The sequence below is a fragment of the Schistocerca gregaria genome, chromosome 1, assembly GCF_023897955.1.
Source record: "Schistocerca gregaria isolate iqSchGreg1 chromosome 1, iqSchGreg1.2, whole genome shotgun sequence".
Lineage (NCBI taxonomy): Eukaryota > Metazoa > Arthropoda > Insecta > Orthoptera > Acrididae > Schistocerca > Schistocerca gregaria.
Window position 1 is genome coordinate 1032303420 of NC_064920.1, and position 22939 is coordinate 1032326358.

At 41.3% G+C, this 22939-nt stretch overlaps 1 protein-coding gene across 1 annotated transcript in view; it reads right to left on the minus strand.

Moving 5' to 3' along the window:
- Window positions 1-3661: 3661 nt before the first annotated feature.
- LOC126279189 (ankyrin repeat and MYND domain-containing protein 2-like) overlaps window positions 3662-22939 on the minus strand; it is a 72327-nt gene continuing 53049 nt past the window's right edge. Inside the window, exon 4 of the mRNA XM_049979655.1 lies at window positions 3662-5716. Within this exon, the coding sequence (XP_049835612.1) occupies window positions 5009-5716 (708 nt within the window). The 3' untranslated portion in view covers window positions 3662-5008. The remainder of the gene's footprint in view (window positions 5717-22939) is intronic.

Below are 22939 nucleotides of genomic sequence, written 5' to 3' on the forward strand. Positions count from 1 at the left end.
ATAATGTCATATGGTATAATATTTTGGGGTAACTCTTCAAGTCAAACAAAAGTTTTCAGAGTCCAAAAGTGTGTAATACGTATTATTTGTGGAGTAAATTCACAGATGTCCTGTAGAAACCTCTTCAAAGAACTGGGTATACTAACTACTGCCTCTCAGTATATTTACTCCTTAATGAAATTTGTCCTAAATAATATACCTCTTTTTCCAACAAACAGCTCAGTTCATACATACAATACCAGGAACAAAAATGATCTGCACAAGGACTTAAAAGCACTTACTTTAGTTCAAAAAGGGGTCCACTACTCAGGAACACTCATCTTCAATAATTTGCCAGCAAACATAAAAAGTTTAGTTACAAATAGGGATCAGTTTAAAAGGAGCCTGAAAGACTTACTAGTGGCCAACTCCTCCTACTCCATTCACAAATTTTTTAATAGAAACAAATGATGTGTTGTATATATTTATACTATTAGTATTGTTATTTCAGATTAAAAAAAAAATAAAAAAAAAAAAGGTGACATGTTCCACATCTACGAGGATCTCCTCAACACGGATCTATGGAACGAAAACTAATCTAATCTAATCTAATGAACATCAACAAAAGCAAAACAAGGCTAATGGAATGTAGTCAGATTAAGTCTGGTGATGCTGAATGAATTAGATTAGGAAATGAGACACTTAAAGTAGTAAAGGAGTTTTGCTATTTGGGGAGCAAAATAACTGATGGATGGTCGAAGTAGAGAGAATATAAAATGTATACTGGCAATGCCAAGAAAGCGTTTCTGAAGAAGAGAAATTTGTTAACATCGAGTATAGATTTAAGTGTCAGGAAGTCGTTTTTGAAAGTATTTGTATGGAGTATAGCCATGTATGGAAGTGAAACATGGACGATAAATAGTTTGGACAAGAAGAGAATAGAAGCTTTCGAAATGTGGTGCTACAGAAGATTAGATGGATAGATCACATAACTAATGAGGATGTATTGAACAGAACTGTGGAGAAGAAGAGTTTGTGACACAACTTGACTAGAAGAAGAGACCAGTTGGTAGGACATATTCTGAGGCATCAAGGGATCACCAATTTGGTACTGGAGGCCAGCGTGGAGGGTAAAAATTGTAGAGGGAGACCAAGAGATGAATACACTAAGCAGATTCAGAAGGATGTAGGTTGCAGTAGGTACTGGGAAATGAAGAAACTTTCACAGGATAGGGTAGCATGGAGAGCTGCATCAAACCAGTCTCAGGACTGAAGACCACAACAACAACAACAACAACAACAACTTTCCAAAGACTGGTTTAGGTAGACATCATCAGAGAACTGTGACAGATTTTGAAAGTCATTACCTGGATGGAGAGAGTGAAATGTGGAAAGGATGAATAGAATTTAATTCGGTGATCACAGAACATGTCTTTGTTAATCCCACTCACATATTCGAGCTGCCTCTAAGTGATGTGTTGATAGTGTGTCACCACTGCTAAAATGTTGGTTGCATTTCTCTCATCACTTTGTTTTACTTCATTGTCTTATTTCATTCTTCAGATTTCCAATTTCTCAAACTCACAGACTGCGCTATTTAAAAAAACAGAAGAACGTCAGCTATAAAACCAGCAAAGCGAGCACTCATCTAGAGCAGCAGTCGCAAACCTTTCCACTGATGGTGCTTGTAAAATATAAAACAAAAAAGAATAGGCAAAATGCTTACAGTATGACAAAATTGGTTTTATTCTGTTGCTTGTTCATGGAGCTAACAAGACAGTTATCAACATCATAATATTACATGCAACTGATGATGACACAACAACAAATTAAAGTTGTATATAGTTCAGTTTAAAAGGAAAGAAGATCAGTATTTTTATTTGGCAGCAGCTATAAAAAGTAAAAATTACTTGTATACATCAGAAAATTGACCACACTGCACACCATGACTTAGCAGAAATCACATCTCAATATATTTACTCACTGTCGTGATTGCCTCACTCTTGTAAGACACCTACTCCGTTATTAGTACCAAACATGGCCAAGTTTCTCTCTAAAACCAGCTGTGCTGATATAACCACCGTGATTGGACTAATGATGATGATGATGATGATGCACATCTTAGAGTGGGCATCTTACTCCCATGTAACAAGCACCTGAAGACTAAAATTGGGACTGTGTGCCTGCCAGTACATGCCTTATCAAAATCAACCACACTTGCCATTATAAATCTTCCCTCAGATAGTTCTAATAGACACGAAAAGGATTTGAAAGGAGACATTGACCTTCACTGAACTGACAAGTTTATTTTCTCTAGTACAAGTCATGGTACACCTTCCTAATGTTTCTACACACATGTACTGACATTCTCTCTTTATTTCTGCTTGTTATTACTTTTCTGGGTTAACCATTGCTTTTATGTATCTTTGCTGACAACTCAGTTCTAATAATGATGAGTTCTCAATCCTGTCCACAAACATTTAACGACTCTATCGAACTTCTCATGGCACATATCCACGTATCGTCCTACCATGTCTGACATGTAGCCAAGAATCCCCAGTACTCCTTGTAATATTTCAGTTAGATCATATCATGAAATCCTGACACAGCATTTTGAAATGCATCATGTTGCCCTCAAGTTCTTCCCATGGCTCATGAATCAAGACCAGAAGTCCAATGGCTATGATGCTGAGCTTCAGTCTTGACAATGAGTCGGGAAACACACTTATAATTGACCGTACTATCAGGACATGTTGTGATGCCTGCGAGAAAATTTGAGCAGGTAACGGCCTGAATGTGATGAAACAATTTGTGGCTCTTGCACCACAATAATGCACCCACACGTTCATCCCTGTTGGTACGAGTATTGCACAAAAAGTGAAATCACTGTGCTGCCTCCTCCTCCTCCCGCTTCATACTTTCCAGATCTGGCCCCTGCAGACCTTTTTTATTTCAAAAGTTGAAAACCTCACTGAAAGGACGAAAATTTGCAACAAAGGTGAGATACAAGAAAATTCGCATACGGCGCGTGATCCAGCGAGAGGCCTACCAAGACTGCTTCAGGAAGTGGAAACAGCATTGGGAGTGGTGTATCCATTGTGGAGGGGAGTATTTCCAAGGAGACTAGGCACAATAAGTAAGAGGTAAGCATAGAAAAATTTTGTGCACAAAGTTCTGGAACTTTTTGAACAGACCTCGTATTCATCACTTTTACTGATATCCGCACATAATCCTTTTTAAGTTATTCACTCTAAAGTAAAGTTTATGTATTACTTCCACAAATTTCTGGGATGTATTCAGGTTTGTGATCCTTAATATTCAACTGACATCATTTAATTCACTTAGAATATAGTGTTTACCCATGAATGGTTTGCAAAATGAATGAAAATCCTGTAATGATTTAAAGCCACATTTCATCATCAATTTTACTACTGAATCAAGTCCTTTGCCCTGCAAAAAACTCCTGTTATTACACATATTTATCAAAATGCCAAGCCCTCTGTTTATGTGCTAGATTAAGTGATACCTGTAACTGTTAACCTTCCTGGAGTGAAGAATAATTTAGAGACAAATTGTAACAATTTAAGCTCAAGACTGTGGCATACTGAATTTGATTACCTGTTGTGTATTGGCTTCATTATTCTCTGAATATACAAGAATTTCATTCCGTGACAAATGAACATAAGTTCATATTCAGTAGAATTTATTTTAATCATGAATTTAATGAATGAAAAACTGGTCACAGAAAAATAAGAACCTTGAAATGTTCAACACAATCACACACAGTATACACTCACAATTAAACCTACTGTCTAATTGTTAAGGACCATTTCTGTCAATTATTTCCACCACCATTACCTCCGGTGCTCGTACCCAACTATTTTCCACAACAGCTACTGCCCAAAGCCAGCACTTTTGTAGCTCCTTTATCTGTGCATTCATTCACATATTTTGACCTTTCTCTTCCTCTTATTCTACAACTGGATTTTTTTCTGTTCTCTGGCTAACTCCATATCTAACACTTTGGTGTCCAATGTCTAATTTTTCTTTGGCTTTTGTAGTCCGTAGTGTAGGAACCTCTGGAAATTGAATACAGCTCAGCTGTGAGTCTTGTTATTTACTCATTATGATATCATTTTTATTTCTTTAGAGGATGTAGATAGCAACTATACTAATGAAATATTAACTTTGATCACATATTGTTTAAGATAGCATTTGTGAATACTTTTTTCCTCACATCACAGACTTTTTCAGAAAATTATCTGGCAAATTAGCATTATCTACCGGTTAGAAATTAAATGCTGTTCCACTTGGAATTCTAATGTATATCTGTTTTAGTAATGAATTATTATTTACCAGGTCCATGTTACAGTAATGTTACCTTCTCCATTGCATGTAAAAATCTCAAGCGGAAATGTGTTTTATTAAGAACTTATGTGTTTTATAATAATGCTGGTTTTGATCAGGAATCTACTGGTTTTGATCAGGAATCTACTTTATTTTTAGAGTGGTACATCCAATTACCTTCTTGCTTATCATGTGTGAGATTGAGTTTATTTTTAATTCTTTATTGCTGAAACATTTCACATAATTTTCTGCATTGCTCCAACTTATCAAGACAAGTCTCTAATTAATTTAAAAGCTTTAGAAGCTTTTTATAATTATTCCAAGGTAACCATCAGGTAACATCACATACCACATAATTCATTATGTGTGTGTTAATCAACAGACAAAAAAGATCAGGACAAATAGTTATAGATACATAGCAACCGTTTTGACCATGTCGTCTATGGAATTTATCACACATTAGTTACTGAACTGCACTGTGAACATAAATTTCTTTTCTTTTTCTCTCTTAAGAGAGGGAAAGGAAAGGAACATACTTTACTTGCAATGGCCACATTATCCAATGTACAATGACAGTTAATCACATGTTACATACATAGAAATACAGAAAAAATGAAATGGTTCCCGTAATTAGAAAAAAAAGAGATTTTGTAAACCATTACAGTAAGCTATTCAACTTCCATTACTTCACTTGAAGACCCCTCAATTCTGAAGTTGGAGGACTAGCTGATGGTTTAGCCTTTATGGAAACTTGAGATAACCTTGTACATGCTTTCTTATGCATAAACCAATGGAGACGTTGACATTCTCTGTCACAATACTGAACTGCTTTACATTTAGAGCACTTCTTTGTTGCTCCTTCTTCACCACATGTTGAGCAGCAATGGGTGCCACTGTCTAAAAAGCCCCTCTGCCCATTGATGGCAGCAGAAATAATGCTCAGAGCAGAAGGGGAGTCCTGTTGAGCTAAACTTGTAACCATCTGGCGAAAAACTGTACATTCACGATATGGAAATTCACGAACACATTCTCTCAGAAAACTTTCCTGAAACTCTGGAGACCCATTGTCGCCACGCCCACATTTCAGCATTTTCCGAGCAAAGAGTTCCACAGGATCTGACCGCTTTTCTTCTGTATTCTCACTATCTTTAGTTTCATCTTTCTTTCTCTCCTGTTGTGCTGCTAATTGCCTTTTTCTACATCGGCCAATCTCAGCAACTACACATGACAAGTAATGGAATTTGAATGACATAACCTCATTTGCTTCAAATCCTCTTTTCATTTCTCTTTCACTCATGAGTTCCAAGATTTTCTGAACTTTCTCCAGATTCTCAGCTAATAAAGGTGCCTTCTGCAGATTCAGAGCAACCCTGACTGGATGAACATTTACCTGCAAAAAACGGAAATTTTTAAAACACTTTAGGATAACTCAGACTGTAGGATGATGAAGTAATGTGTACAGCAAAGGAAGAAAGTATTTCTGTGGTACAATTAAATACTGAAAAAAGAAATTTTTCAAAGAATTATGTTACAATTAAAGTCATAAATGAATATTACAATGTTTGAGAAAGAATACTGTACTTACCAGCATCTAAAGCAGGAACAACTAGAGCAGAGCTTACATAATACTAAATACAAACTGGATATTTATTTTAAGAATTAGGGGGAAAAAGAACGAAAAGTTAAGCATGGCACAGATAAGGCTTTAAGCAAGGGAAGGAATTGTGAAGTAACAATGTACTAACAAAGGAGATTCCAAATCCATGGTTTGAATTGTATGAACTTTTATCCTGTCTCTGAAGCTTATTTGGAAGATACAAAAGTCTTAATCCTGGATATTGCATATTTTACAGGCCTCATATGAGCAAAGTGTTTCTTAGTCCCATGCTTTAATTACTATACTTTCTACCCCCTTGACCACTTGAAAATGTAGGTTACCTGTATCATCCCCCCCCCCCCCCTCCTCCTGTACACATCCCTCAGCACAAAAAAAACCTCTTTTTACTACTAATGTCACATGTCTCTATATTAACATTCTAAATTTACCTCTTGAGGCTATTCTGGAAAACAGATTCTTCTTTATGAATAAATTACAGACACTTTCCTGTTTCCCAAAATAAGCAACTTTAGACCTGGTTCATATTTACAGAAGATACATGCAGTAAGCCTGAACTACCTAATCTTGTGAATTGCAAGAAGGCCACCTCTAATATAAAACTGACATTTCCGCAAATCCCATGCTATTTTTTGATCAACTACACACTTCTGTATACACCAAGTCCACTGACAAGCAGCAGTACCCTCACTTGAGATTGGCTTCAACATAAAGCATTTCTACTTTTGTGTGGTGGACTTAATGGAAAATAGACTGCACTAGGCACATACAAGAAAAAAGGATTTTGCACTCTCTTTTACATCTACATCAATACTCCACAAGCCATCTGATAGTGTGTGGCAGAAAGTACCTCTGGTAGCACTAACTGTTCCTCCCTTCCCTATTCCATTTGCGAATGATGTGTGCGAAGAACAATTGTCAACAATACTCTGTATTAGCTCCAAGCTCTCAAATTTTTTTGTTGCGGCCATTTTGCGAAACATGTGGGAGAAAGTAATACAATGTCTGACTTTTCCTGGAAAGCACTCTCAAAATTTCAGTAGTGAACCTCTGCATAAAGCACAACACCTCTCTTGTAGTTTCTGCCACTGCAATTTGTTGAGCATCTCTAATGCTCTCAAGTCTAAACAAACCACGATGAAACATGCTATTCTTCACTGGCTCTTCTCTATCTCCTCTGTATCAGTCCTACCTGGTAAGGATCCCAGACTGATGAACAATACTCAAGAATTGGTCAAACAAGCACCTTGTAAGCCAGCCATATAGATACTCCTATGTAGTTTATAATGGCTGTCACTTTCAGAAATTTGTCATAAGTAGTGTAATTGTACAGTAGTGGATTTCTTTTTCTATGTATGTATAATATGTTACATTTATTTACATTCAAGGTCAACTGCCAGACCCCGCACCATTCATCAATACTGAAAGTCCTTCTGCAAATCATTACCATTTTCTGGCACTGATACCTTCTTATAGACAATAACATAATCTGTGAACAGCCTTAAAGCTTCAGTCTATTAAATCATTTATACACATTATAAACAGAAACAGTTATATAGAACGTGAACAGCCTTAAAGAGCTTCAGTCTATTAAATCATTTATACACATTATAAACAGAAACAGTTATATAGAACTTTCATCGATGTCAATCTTGTGAAGAGGCTGTCAGTTATGTGGCAAATGTGGAGGTGGGTCCTGGGGCTCTCCACCACAAAATATTAAAAATTAGAAGCCCGATTTAGGCCTTTAAATGCTACATTTCTGACACTGTTCAATTTTACATCAACATTTGTGCTAGGATTGTCTATACAAAAACTTAATGGTTGCCGATCAATCAGTCTAAGTACTTGCATTTTTGACAAAACAACTAAAAAAACCCATAGCAGCTAACATTACCTTACAGTGTTTTTAAATTCTAAAAAGATGAATAAAACCACCGAACACAGATAAAGTTACAAAATTATCGAAAATATCACTTTCTGTAACAACTTATTTCTGGCACAATTTATAAAAAAAAAGAGGACATTGCTAAATTGCATCAGTATGCTATGTATTTACAGAGTGTACATAAAGTCCGGGAACACTTTCAATTATTTATAGCACAAGAACTAGACATTGTACTGATATAATACATATTGCATTTTGAAGAGAAACTCTGAAAGATTTTTTTTTTTAATTACAAACATTCGATACGTGAACCACGAGTGACCCAGCAGACGTCAATATGATAATCTAATTCTTGTCATACCCGTCCCAGTATGGCATCGTCAAATGTACCAGTCACTCCCGTATTCTCTCCCGGAGCTCTGCTACATCACATGGTAGAAGTTATACATTCACCAGATCTTTAATGTGTCCCCACTGAAAAAAATCACACGGTGTGAGATCTGGTGATTGCTCCACACCTGAACTCGCCATGTTTGTGACTAGCGCTGACTATTGGCAAATTACCAAACTATGCTGTGGTGGTATTCACTAAAAAAAAATTCAGGGTTTCTCTTCAAAATGACACATCTATGATATCTGTACAATGTTTGGTTCTTGTGCAATAAATAATTGAAAGTGTTCCCAGACTTTATGTATACCATGTATGTATAGATAAATTGGTGAACTGCATATCTTGCAATGTCACCTGTTTAGAAAAACCACAACAGCTTACAACTTGAACCTTCTCTGTCATTTGGTCTGAAAGCAGTTTTATTCTTATCCTTTAAGAGGAGATGGGCAAAACGAAAAAATTTCAATGGCACTCAGCATAACCTACCTTAGCAAGTCATTGTGATAAAGTCACTAAGTATTGGGAAGGAAATCATTAAAATCTATAAAACATTTTAGGAGCATATGATTAGTGAAATGTAAACAGTATCTTTCCCACAACTCCATAATCAAGGTGATGAATGTGCAACAATCACGGACAATCCTTAATAGCTGGAAGTTCTGCACTTTTTGCAGTACCCCCAAAACCCAAAATTACCTTTACACCCTCCAATTCTGTTCTGTTAAGAGTGCTGTATTGCATGCTACCTGCAAGGTAGTCTTGAATTCAGTCACAAAGCTGGCCTGATAATCAGTAAACTATTGGTTTCTTCACTAACCAGCAATGCAGGATAGTGTCAAATGCCTTCCTGAAGTTGTGGAACATGGCATCAATCTGAGTGCCAATGCTACAGCACTGTAGATCTTGTAGAGGAACGGAGGGAGTCGAGTTTTGCAAGATCCATATTGATTTTTATAGTGGAGATTTTCATTCTATAATCTCTGTACAATCTTACAGGTATCTCAAATTATTCTGATGACTTTCCACTATAAAGCAATTTTACTTTTTTCAGTCAATTATCTCAATATCTGCCAGTTCATACTGTGATTGAAAAGAGGAAGCTTACTACAATCTTCTGCAGTGAAACTGTTTCCTGCATTGCCTTCTCTGTTATTTTCTGTTTTGGTGTCATTATGGTCACTAAATGCCTGAACACATGATTTCGTTTTGTTTTGTTTCAGAGTGCAAAAATAACTAGGTTCATACGCGCCTACATTAGAACTGTTGAACAAAAAGACAAAGAGAAGAGTTAAAAATGACTACACGTTAATCCCAACCAATGAAAGAGAAGATAGCTAAAAACAGGGACGTGGAGAAAGGTACATAAAATACGCCAAACAGAAACAGAGGTCAATAGCTAAAAATTAAATGATCTTCGCCATATTGCTATGATAGAAAAAATGTAAAATGTGGTCGACAGCCAATTATTTGCTAAGATGGCCGATAACTCAGACAGAAAACACAATGAAAATTTAAGTTATTAAAAGAAGGGACGTATTCTGTAAGGAAATGGTGGACCATTACAGGTTAAGCACAATGAGTACAAAGTGATGGGGGAGCACCACTTAACAAATGGCGATGGCCAAAAAGACAGTGCCTGATTAAGCATCCTATCTAAAATGATCTAACGGCAAAAGGGGCGAGAGGAGGTCGTCCAAGCCGCTGGGAGAGAATTAATAACCCGGAGCTTGTTTCCATCAAGGGACGACCACTGCTGATGCCAAAGTGACCACCTCCTGACAGACGGCGATACAGAGATGATCAGAGGGAATGTGAGAACTAGTGGACTATTGTACAAGGACTGCAGCCTTGGCAGCAGCATCAATGGCCTCATTTCCTGTCAGACTGGTGTGACCAGGAACCCACATAAACACACCATGGCTCCATTGTGACGAAGTGACAGCTTTCCTGGACCTGTTGCACTAAGGGACGGATCGTGTGCAGCACACAGATGCTTTGAAGGACACAGAGAGAGTCAGAACAGATGACACAATTGAAAAGCCCGTGTCGCTGGATGTCCTGTGTGGCCTGATAAAGGGCGAAGCGCTCTGCTGTAAATACCAAGCAGTATTTTGGAGGCCGATATTGAAAAATGTTGGTGCCACTGATGAAGGCACGCCCAACACCACGGTCAGTCCGAGCACCATCAGTGTGCACAAAGGTGCTATCGTGAAGTTCCATGTGAAGGCTGTGAAACTGACGGCGATAGAGTGAGCATGGAGTAGTGTTCTTAGGAAGTGAAGGAAGGCCAGGCCAAGGTGAACACAGGCCACTGCATGAAGCCAAGGTGGTGAAGGGTTTATATCCACCGGGAAAGTTGCAAGCAGGAGGGTGGTTTGATCTGCTCCCTAGGAAGTACAACTGAGGACAAACAGGACATTGAGGGACCGCATACAGCGGTCTGCCAAGTAAGATGAGTGGAAGGACATCTAAAGTTTCCTATCAAGCGTGAGCCCAGGAATTTTGTAGTTTCAACAAACAGAAGCCCAAAATGTACAGACAGTGGACGAAACCAATTGCGCTGCTGGAAATTTGTACAAACGGTTAAGTCAGTGGGAAAACAAAAGCCATTGTCAATGCTCCATGAGCAAAGACAATCGAGACATCGCTGAAGACACTGCTCAATGTGACAGGTTCATGAAGAACTGTAATAGATGACAAAATTGTCAACGGAAAGGGAGCCAGAGATGCCTGGCAGGAGACAGACCATTATAAGAGGGCGACGCCCAGGACAGAACCCACACGTACCATAAAAACTATATCTTTTAAAAATTCCTCAAGGAAACGGGGCAGGCAGCCACGGAAGTCTCACGTGTACAGAGTACGGAGGATCCCAGTCCTCCAGCAGGTGTCATAGGCTTTCTTCAAATCAAAAAACATGGCCACAGTCTGGAATTTCTGAAGAAAACGATTCACAACATGGGTGGACAAAGTGACGAGACGGTGAACTGCAGAACAGTGTGCTCGAAACCCACACTGTGCTTAGTAAATTGCGAGACTCTAGCCACCATACCAGCTGTGCATGAATCATACATTCTATCACCTTGCACATACAGCTGGTGAGAGAAATGGGGCAATAGCTAGAAGGAAGGTATTTGTCCTTAACTGGCCTAGGTATGGGAAACATGCCCTTTGCCCTGATGTGGTTGTACATTTTAAGCAAAAAGTACTTGCCTGCAAAAGAAAGGTGCTGCAACATCTGAATGTGAACAGCGTCTGGCACTGGGCGGAGGATCAGGATGAAGTGAGAGCGTGATCTAGCTCCCTCATAGTAAAGGGGCACTGTAGCACTCACGATTCTGAGAAGAGAAGGGTATCACCCAAGCCGCCTCTGTGTGTTTCCGATGGAGGAAGGCAAGGTGACAGTGGGAGAAGCTCAAAGTCGCTGCAAAATGGCAGCTCAAGGGTGTTAGAGATAGCAATAAGGTCCACAATGACATTGCCTGCTACTGTCAGGCCATAAATAGGGGAATGTGTCTTGGTCCCAGAGAGCTGTCAGAGGTTGGCCCACACGACGGAAGAGGGAGTGGAACTGTTGAAAGAACTAGTGAATGGAAACCAGCTAGCTTTTTTGCTGTCCTGAAGAATGTAAAAACACTGTGCACACAACTGTTTATAATGAATGCAGTTTGTCATTGTAGGATGATGGTTAAAAACGCAGAGAGCTCGTCTCCACACGCAAATTGCGTCACGGCATGCCTCAGTCCACCAACAGACCAAGACATGATGTGGTAAAGAGGAAGTGCGAGGAATAGAGCGTTCTGCAACAGTAAGGATAACGTATGTAATATCTCCACCTAGTCATCAGAACTGGGGAAATATTGTTCGTCGAAAGGGGAAATATTGTTTGTCGAAAGTTGTCAGGGAGGAGTAAAGCCTCCAGTAGGCCATAGTAAGCTGCCATATGGGTGTGCATGTACGTGAGGTAGGAGTCAGCAAATGGATGACACAAAGGAAATGGTCGCTCGGTATGTGTCAGAGAGAACAGACCGCTCAAGACGATGGGCAAGCTGGGCAGTGCAGAAGGATAGGTCCAAATGGGAATAGACGTATGTTGAATCTGAAAGGAATGTGGGTGCTCCTGTGTAAGACAGAAGATGTTAAGTTGATTAAGGAGGTCAGCAAGAGGGCACCTCTCTGACATGTTCTGGGAGAATCCCAAAGGGAATGGTGTGCATTAAAGTCACCAAGCAGCAGAAAGGGGTGAGGTACCTGCCCAATAAGCTAAAGGAATTCTGCCCTGGTGACACTGAATGACAGAGGGAGGTAAACAGTACAAAGGGAAAATGTCAAGTGAGGAAGGAAAAGAAAGTGCAACAGCTTGAAGGCAGGTAGTCAGGGAGGTGGGCTGTTCAAGCGGGTAGTCAGGGAGATGAGCTGTCTATGAACGTCATCCTGTATAAGCAGCAAGACGGCCCCATGAGATGGAATGCCAGCCTGGAGGTCAGAATGGACTGGGAAGAAATGCAAGAGCTCAAAGCGATCATGAAGATGCAATTTTATTTCCTGAAGGCAGAGAACAAGTGGGCGCTGCGATTCTAAGAGCAGCCTTAAATCATCTTTATTGTATCGAAGGTCACAAATGTTCCATTGAAGGAGAGTCGCGACGAGGAAAAAATGAAGGGGTGTTACCTCGGCGGCTGCCGAGTGCCAGGCTTTGAAGACTCGCTGCTACAGGGCACAGAGGCAGGAGGATCCTGCAACACGAGATCTACAGAGGCATCAGCATTCTCCTCCTGTAGGCCTGCGGAGTCCAGGGCAGAAAAATGGTTGGTGATGCACACCGGTGACACAGAGGTTGGCTGGGCGAGGGCACCACATGGTGACACCATTGAAGAGGATCTTCAAGTCAGCAAAGGAGAAGACTGATTGCCTTTGTTGGACTTCTTCAAGCTCTTCCGTTTGGCAGAGAAAGACTTAGACGTTGGTTGGCTACAGGGACGTAGCAAGTCTTCATGGGAGTATTCCTTCTGTCCCTTCCAGCCTGCCGGGAGTGTAGCTCTTGACTTCACCCAGTGAAGCAGAAGTTTGGTGTTGTGTTGCACAGTTGGAAGAAGTGACAGGGATGCTACCACGACACTGGACAATTTCACAACCGCGGTGCTAAATTTGAGGTTGCATGTCTGCATGGTGATGTTCTTCGTGGAGCAAGAGGTAGTAAGAACAGTAGGTGCCAGATGGTAGAACACAGGGTTTACAACTAGCCAACAACTTGTGAGTTACCAGGTAAGGCACTTTCTCCTTCACCCGCATCTCCTGGACAGCCCACTCATCGAGATACATGGGACAATTGCAGGAGAAGGCTGCATGGTCGCCATTGCAGTTGATGCAGTGGGGAAGGAGGTGGACAACCGCCTTTGTGAGCATCCCTGCCACAGGTTACACATTTGGCTGGGTGTCGACAGGATCTCGAGTGTGGTTGTAATTACTTTCTTCATCCCTCCATGCAATGACGTCCTGATCAGAGAGGTATATTTGGATTTCTGCCTCGGTCAGACCATCAAGCAGCATAGTGTAAATAAGACCATGGGAAGAATTCAGCGTTTGATGGCTCTCAAAATGAACAGGATAGCCATGAAGGAGCGAATCTGCAAACAGTTCTTGTGCTTGAGAATCAGAAGTAGTCTCCAAAAGCAAAGTGCCATTGAATAATCGAGAAAAGGATTTCATAGGGCCAGCAATTGCCTCAACACATTTCTGAATAATAAACGGATTTACTATAGCAAAGGACTGACAGACCTCAGTACAGGAAACCTTGAGGAACCTTGATACAGCTGGAAGGGTCTTTGAATCACGAGACTCATTCCGTATAAGTTTAGTAGCTGTTGACTGTGAAGATGCTTGGCTCATTGTGAGAAAATCCCCATGATTTCCAGTGTCTCTGACGGCATGCTCCTTCCAACTGCCCGCCCCTTCAGAAGGAGGTGCACCTGCCTTAGGTGATTGTTCACACCTCCTGAACACCTGACAGAGGAACCAATTGGTAATTTGGGACGGTAGCAGCACAGGCAGTCACCTCTCCCTGGGCAAGTCCTGTACCTGGAGGTACCCTACCTGGGAATTATGCATTACCAGTCACCTGCTACGCGTCAGACGCATGGGCCAAACTTCAGGAGCGCACAGGGAGGAAGAAGAAAAAGAGGAACCTCAAACGTCGAAGCAGATGAAGGATAGGAGAAGATGAATGAAGAAACAAAAAAAGAAAGGGAAAAACCAGTGTAGAGTTTTCTGATACTGATTTCCGAAAATTCAGACTACATTTACAAAAACAGCCCAGACATGTTCCTTAAGGGAGGAAAAACGGAATAGCAAGAGGACAGACATGCAGCATTGAAGGGAAACTGTACCACAAAGGTTAGAGTCCTGTGGTATCCAAGCACAAACTGCTTCCTGATTTTATGTAATACCAACATCTCTTAGGGTTTTTAGTCTGATTGGCTGACTAAAATTTTACTTTCAGTAATTAAAAGCTTCTGTCATTGCTCTCTTTATGCTCAATTTCATTTTGTTCAGCTTTTGTTTGTCTGCTAGATTCTGCCTTCTCATGAACCTGTGGTGAAGCCCTCTTTGTTTACATAGCATACGGTGAAAAAGTTGTGGTTTTTCTTGGTCGCATACATTAGCTGCCGTATGTGCTTGGTACATTTTCACCCCTGTGTATGAACATGCTTTTCTTCTGGACTTCGATCCTTGCTGAGTGATATTGAAACATTAGCTCACGAATACTTCAAGCAACTATATAAGCTTCAAATTCTCATTTGGACTTCTATGTATTTAAAGTCTTCAAGTCTCACAATAAGAGATCCCAATAATTAGAACACAAAGTAGTTTAACCAAACATCAAACATTAACACCTACTGATACTTGTCTGACCCTTAGGCCATGCATTAAAGTTCTACTTAACATAAAAGTGATTCGTATTTTTGGGTCCCCATTTTTTGACATTGTTGGCAGCCCTCTTGTTTCTGAGGCATCCAGGACACAGCCAACTCTGAGTGCCAAAGCATACATGTAGCCTCGTGCAGCAACTGAACGCTGCGCATCACACCACTGTCGTCCTTTTTACGGCATACATGCCTCTATACAAACACAGGCCGGGGTGTACAGTACTTACTCCTTTCTTACACACTACTCAACAAATATCTGCTATCACAATCATCTTCAGTTGGTACAAATATCAATAGTGGACCAAGGTACTAGATAAAACGCCTTGTTACACTACATATCCACGCACTCAAGGTAAAGGTGTTGTGCATAATTGCTTATTCATATGCATCAATATTTTCATTTTCTCACCAGGTACGTCATTTATACACGTCACTAGTGAATATTAATCCTTCTCATGTTTAATTACATTTAATGATACATGCTTCATTCATTATAAGTGTCGTGTCATATTTAAACATCATATAATATCATAGCTCTTTTTATTCGTGAGTGTGTTGGTGGAACAGTATAGTGCTGGAATGGGAACACGGAAGGTGATGGAAGTACAATGACTAATGGAAGTAGAGGCCAGGAAGTTGCAGGAATGTAGCATATTGCGTGGAGAGGTCTCACCCGTACAATTCAGAAAAGCTGTGTTGGTAGGAAATATCCACATGGCACAGGCTGTAAAGCAATCATTCAAATGAAGAAAGTTCTGTTGGGCAGCATACTCTGCATCTGGGTTGTCCAGCTGTTCCTTGGCCACAGTTTGTTGGTGGTCACTCAAAGAGGTTCCTTCACTTGTGTGTGCACTGATATGAAACTTCCTAGCAAAAACTGCGTGCTGGAGCGAGACTCAAACTAGAGACCTTTGCCTTTCATGGGCAAATGCTCTACCACCTGAGCTAGCCAAGCATAACTCACGACTCGTCCTCATAGGTTTAATTCCACCAGTACCTCATCTCCAACCTTCCAAACTTCACAGAAGCTCTCCTGCAGGTAGAGCACTTGCCCGCGAAAGGAAAAGGTCCCAAGTTCGAGTCTCGGTTCAGCATAAAGTTTTAATCTGCCAGAGAGTTTTTACCTCTTTATTAATGACATTACTCATTAGTACCTGTGAGATAAAATCACCTTGTGCTCTTAACTAATCCATATTGTTGAAAAAATTTTATCAGAGCTTATTTTATACCAATTTGCAGATGTTCACATCCTTACATACTGGCAATATGTTGTCATGCATCAAAATTCCAGTTTTCCTGGTTATGAATTTTATTTCCCTGCTGTCTGCTCGTGGTATGTTTCCACCATGTTGGATCTGCCAATTATCTGTTACAAATCTTGCTGAGGAATGGTAACCTTTATAAATAGTTCTGTTGGTCCCACCACCATGTACAAACTTACTTTTCTTCTGAACTTCAATCTTTTTTGGGGGTGATACCGAAATGTTAGGTCATACCAACTAATTCGAGCCACTAAATAAACTTTGAACTCTCATTTGCACTTCTCTGTATTTAAAATCTTCAAGTTTCACTATGACAGATCCTAATAACGAGAATTCAAAGTAGTTTAATCAAACCTCAAACATTAAGGCCTATTGGTACATAACGTACCATCACCATAGGCCATACATCAAAATTCTCTTTAGCATAACAGTGATTCATTTGTTTGGGGTCCCCATTTTTCATTGGTGGAGGCAGGAGCTCACAGAATCTGCTCCTTTCTTAAACACTATTTAACAAATACCCACTATCACAATCATCCTCAGCTGGTACAAATATCAACAGTGGACCAGGCATTTGATAAAAAACTCTGTTACACTACAATCAGTTTTCTAAAATAGCTACTAAACCATGGTGGATCTTTTCGTCTTTCCCATCCCTTAAGAACTTGCTCGGAACAATCATCTAAGGCATACTGAACGATGCTTTTGAATTTTTCCTGTTAACTGAAAGGAGAAGCTCAGGTCTGTCTGTTGCTAGGTCTAAGACGTTACATTCACGAGTTGGTTCTCTAATGATCTGCTTGAAGTAATTTTTGGCCAAAACATTCAGAATAATGTCACACGAATCCCTAGCTCTTGAACCAGTTTTGATAGCATGCCTCTCCCAATCTATACATAACAAGTTGGAGTCACCCCCTACTACAGCAGCATGATCAGGAAACTGATTCATGAAATTCTGCACTTTCTCTCTTAAGCATTCTACTACTACAGCTACTGATGCAAGAGGTCCATAAAAGCATTCAATTATCATTTTAGATCAGCCTTTGATGCTTAATACCACCCAGATTAATTCACATTCGTAATTCATAATAACCTTGCTTGATTTATGTATTTTTTTTTTACTGTAATAAATATGTTACCACCATTGGCAACTAACCTATCCATGCAATATATATTCCAATCTGAATTTTGCTACTCACCTCTGATTTCAACCAACTTTCTGTTTCTAATACTATCTGGCCATTATTACCTTCAATAAGCAATACTAATTCTGGAACCTTACCATGAACGTCCCTGCAGATTACTAGTACATATTAACCTTTTCTAGTTCCAACCCGCAGGGATGAGCATTTTCTGAAAATAACATGGCTAATGTATCTTAGATTTCGGCAGGCGACTGATCTTTGATATCAAGGGAGGGGGTTCCTCTAACCTAAGGAAAGCCCGTGTACATGCCATAAGTACTCTCCTATCCTAGTAATTGCTTCCTCTGTGTCATGCACACTTGACCTGTTAAGAGAAGCCCTACAACCTGATAGTGGTGGTCGAGAAATTTGTATACAATAACAATTCCAAGTTGTCAGACTCTGGTTTAGCCCTTCCACTCTGCAGCACACTAGAGGATGGTGAACGGTCCTGGGTACGATGCTAAAAATAGTGAGCTTAGCCAGCACCATGCGCAAGATGCAAGCTGTCTTCACCAAACCAGTCATCTGCCTGTAGGAACTGAGGGTGGCCTTACAACCCAAGCAGCAGGCATCTGCAACATGTGCCACTATTTGCAGCTGGTCGCACCCAGTGGATTTGATAGCCGTCACCAGAACCTCTTCCACATCTCTGACAAGATCCTCTGACAAACATAGTGAATGCTCACTGGCATTCTTTCCCAAACTACCTGCTATTTCCTTGAAGAGTTCCACAGCTTGCCTACCAATGACTAGCATATCCACCTTCTGCACTTGTTCAGACCGGATAGGAAAATCAACCACTGGCCCAACAGGAAAGGTGTCCCGTGCTGGCTCAGAAGTGTTATCAACACTAGGTAGCACCTCATACCTATTGCTAAGGCATAACTGGTCAGCCAAGCAGCCAGCTCACACTTTCACCTTCTGCCCAGAGACAAGCAATCCCATCACTATTAACACTCACTCTCAGGTGAAGACAAACCAATCCGATGCGCTGCTTTACAGAAGTCGCAGCGACAACCAGTTCACCAGGGGATTTCAATGGCACCACAGGTTTTGCAGGACTTGTCTGTGGTGTCCCAATGTCACCAGAGGTTTGAGTGGTAGATAGATGCCTGCTGACAATGGCTAACGCAGTTTCCTGCTGTTTACGGCAGTGGCCAATACCCCTTGAGGCAGCACATAACAAGCATAATCTCTGTCCACATAATCCCGTGTAAAAATATTCATGAGATCTCAAAAAACACAAACAAAGCAATCTGGACTAACTAAGAAGGAACAAGCACATCCCCGCGTAAGAGAAAATTACCCCAACAGTGGCGCTATGGATACTGAGATGCACGCAAGATATAAACGAGCAGGATAAACAAGCACTAAAATCTGCTCTGTAGAGTTCTTTAGGATTTCAGAATATTTATGAGTGTTACGAACTCACTACGAGACCAAAAGTTAATGCGCATGGTAAAAATGTACATTTAATAAATTCTACAGTGATTTGATTCTCAATATGTTGCTGGGAAGCACTGCATAAAGTAACACTAGAGTCTTGAGAGGCCACTACTTTTTGCAAAACACATACAGGAAGGCCACAATTTATCATTTCCCAACAGTTTGTGGATGCCTTGCAAAATCTAGTGCTCAAATAAGTAGGTGGTAGACAAAATCAACCTTGTAACACAAGACTTAAAGCTACTAGATTTCATGCCCTATGTGGGCAGACTGTTTCATCTGAATCTCAAGCACAGAATGTGTTTAATGAAAATTATGATAATGAGGACTATAAAGTGTCAGAACAGGTTTAACTGTGTGTGTAGTGCATTTAGTATCTGTTCTTTACAGTTTGATTCAAGTTTCACATTAATTACAAACTTTATAACAGTTAAAAATACACTATTGTTACAGCTTATGTATGAGAATTCTGTGAATTAATATTAATAATCTTAATCATCAATATTAATTAAAATTTCATTACAAAGTGGGTAATTTATTTTTCCATAGGAAATGTAGGATGTTGAGACTTGGTTAAAAACCAATCAAATCTGTGAGACTGGTGGTTTGTCTACAAATATGATTTTCACAAACATCTATTTTTCTCAAAACTCTGTGTCTGTGCTTTGGACCCTTGCAGTTCTCAGTGCCTCGTGTACGAAGTCTGTTCAAGAAAGTCCAGAATATTGGTAATTTTGCACTAATGGTGCGTTGGAGCAAAATGCAGTTAGCATCCCTGCACACACCTGTGTTTAATGTGTAACTGCCTGAACTTTCGTTGTTGTATATCTGTTACATATTGTTCAGTGCTGTATTGAATAGAACATTGCGTCACACACTTAGCAAATTTTGAGATGGCAGAGTTAGAGGAGCAATGCATCTGCATTAAATTTTACATGAAACTCAAGAAAATCATTTCAGAAACACGCCAATGATGCAGGAAGCCTATAGTGATGAGTGCTGAAGCCGTATTTGGTGTTATGAATGGTTAACATGGTTCAAAAATAGCCGGACAAAAGTTAAAGATGACCTCATACAGGACGCCCTCCGATGTCTACCGATGACGCTCATCTTGGCAATATCAATGAAATTGTGCACGCCAATTGAAGCCTGACAGTCTGAGAGATTGCAGAAGAACATAATATTTCAGTTAGATTATTTCATGAAATCCTGGACACAGCATCTAGGAATGTGTCATTTTCTACATCTACATTCATACTCCGCAAGCCACACAACGGTGTGTGGCGGAGGGCACTTTACGTGCCACTGTCATTATCTCCCTTTTCTGTTCCAGTTGCGTATGGTTCGCGGGAAGAACGACTATCTGAAAGCCTCCGTACGCGCTCGAATCTCTCTAATTTTACATTCGTGATCTCCATGGGAGGTATAAGTAGGGGGAAGCAGTATATTCGATACCTCATCCAGAAACGCCACTCTCTCGAAACCTGACGAGCAAGCTACACCGCGATGCAAAGCGCCTCTCTTGCAGAGTCTGCCACTTGAGTTTGCTAAACATCTCCGTAATGCTATCACGATTACCAAATAACCCTGTGACAAAACGCGCCACTCTTCTTTGGATCTTCTCTATCTCCTCCATCAACCCGATCTGGTACGGATCCCACACTGATGAGCAATACTCAAGTATAGGTCGAACGAGTGTTTTGTAAGCCACCTCCTTTGTTGATGGACTACATTTTCTAAGGACTCTCCCAATGAATCTCAACCTGGTACCCGCCTTACCAACAATTAATTTTATATGATCATTCCATTTCAAATGGTTCCGCACGCATACTCCCAGATATTTAACAGAAACAACTGCTACCAGAGTTTGTTCCGCTATCATATAATCATACAATAAAGGATCCTTCTTTCTATGTATTCACAATACATTACATTTGTCTATGTTAAGGGTCAGTTGCCACTCCCTGCACCAAGTGCCTATACGCTGCAGATCTTCCTGCATTTCGCTACAATTTTCTAATGCTGCAACTTCTCTGTACACTACAGCATCATCCGCGAAAAGCCGCATGGAACTTCCGACACTATCTACTTGATCATTTACATACACACTCCTGGAAATGGAAAAAAGAACACACTGACACTGGTGTGTCAGACCCACCATACTTGCTCCGGACACTGCGAGAGGGCTGTACAAGCAATGATCACACGCACGGCACAGCGGACACACCAGGAACAGCGGTGTTGGCCGTCGAATGGCGCTAGCTGCGCAGCATTTGTGCACTGCCGCCGTCAGTGTCAGCCAGTTTGCCGTGGCATACGGAGCTCCATTGCAGTCTTTAACACTGGTAGCATGCCGTGACAGCGTGGACGTGAACCGTATGTGCAGTTGACGGACTTTGAGCGAGGGCGTATAGAGGGCATGCGGGAGGCCGGGTGGACGTATCGCCGAATTGCTCAACACGTGGGGCATGAGGTCTCCACAGTACATCGATGTTGTCGCCAGTGGTCGGCGGAAGGTGCACGTGCCCGTCGACCTGGGACCGGACGCAGCGACGCACGCCAAGACCGTAGGATCCTACGCAGTGCCGAAGGGGACCGCACCGCCACTTCCCAGAAAATTAGGGACACTGTTGCTCGCAACCGTCTCCATGAAGCTGGGCTACGGTCCCGCACACCGTTAGGCCGTCTTTCGCTCACGCCCCAACATCGTGCAGCCCGCCTCCAGTGGTGTCGCGACAGGCGTGAATGGAGGGACGAATGGAGACATGTCGTCTTCAGCGATGAGAGTCGCTTCTGCCTTGGTGCCAATGATGGTCGTATGCGTGTTTGGCGCCGTGCAGGTGAGCGCCACAATCAGGACTGCATACGACCGAGGCACACAGGGCCGACACCCGGCATCATGGTGTGGAGTGCGATCTCCTTCACTGGCCGTACACCTCTGGTGATCGTCGAGGGGACACTGAATAGTGCACGGTACATCCAAACCGTCATTGAACCCATCGTTCTACCATTCCTAGACCGGCAAGGGAACTTGCTGTTCCAACAGGACAATGCACGTCCGCATGTATCCCGTGCCACCCAACGTGCTCTAGAAGGTGTAAGTCAACTACCCTGGCCAGCAAGATCTCCAGATCTGTCCCCCATTGAGCATGTTTGGGACTGGATGAAGCGTCGTCTCACGTGGTCTGCACGTCCAGCACGAACGCTGGTCCAACTGAGGCGCCAGGTGGAAATGGCATGGCAGGCCGTTCCGTAGGATTACATCCAGCATCTCTACGATCGTCTCCATGGGAGAATAGCAGCCTGCATTGCTGCGAAAGGTGAATATACACTGTACTAGTGCCGACATTGTGCATGCTCTGTTGCCTGTGTCTATGTGCCTGTGGTTCTGTCTGTGTGATTATGTGATGTATCTGACCCCAGGAATGTGTCAATAAAGTTTCCCCTTCCTGGGACAATGAATTCACGGTGTTCTTATTTCAATTTCCAGGAGTGTATTATGTTGCTGACACATTCTTCCTGTGGTTCACGAGTCTCAAGACTAGAAAGATCTTTGTCTCGCAATCTGTGAAGAGTTTTCAGATCACATAAATGAAAACATGACTTGACTTAAGAGAACCATAACTGGTGATGAGACACGGGTCCCTATGGTTACAATGTTGAGACCAAGGTTTAAACTTGACAATGGGTTAGAAAAGGTCCTCCAAGATGAAAAAAAAGTTTGTCAGGTCACGTCAAATGTCAAAGCCATGCTGATAGTTTTCTTTGACTTTGACAGATTAGTTCATCATGATTTCGTGCCACAGGGACAAGCTGTTAATAGATGGTACTATCTGGACGTATTGCAACATCCGCAAGAAAATTTGAGAAGATAATGGCCTGAAATGTGGTGAGGCAA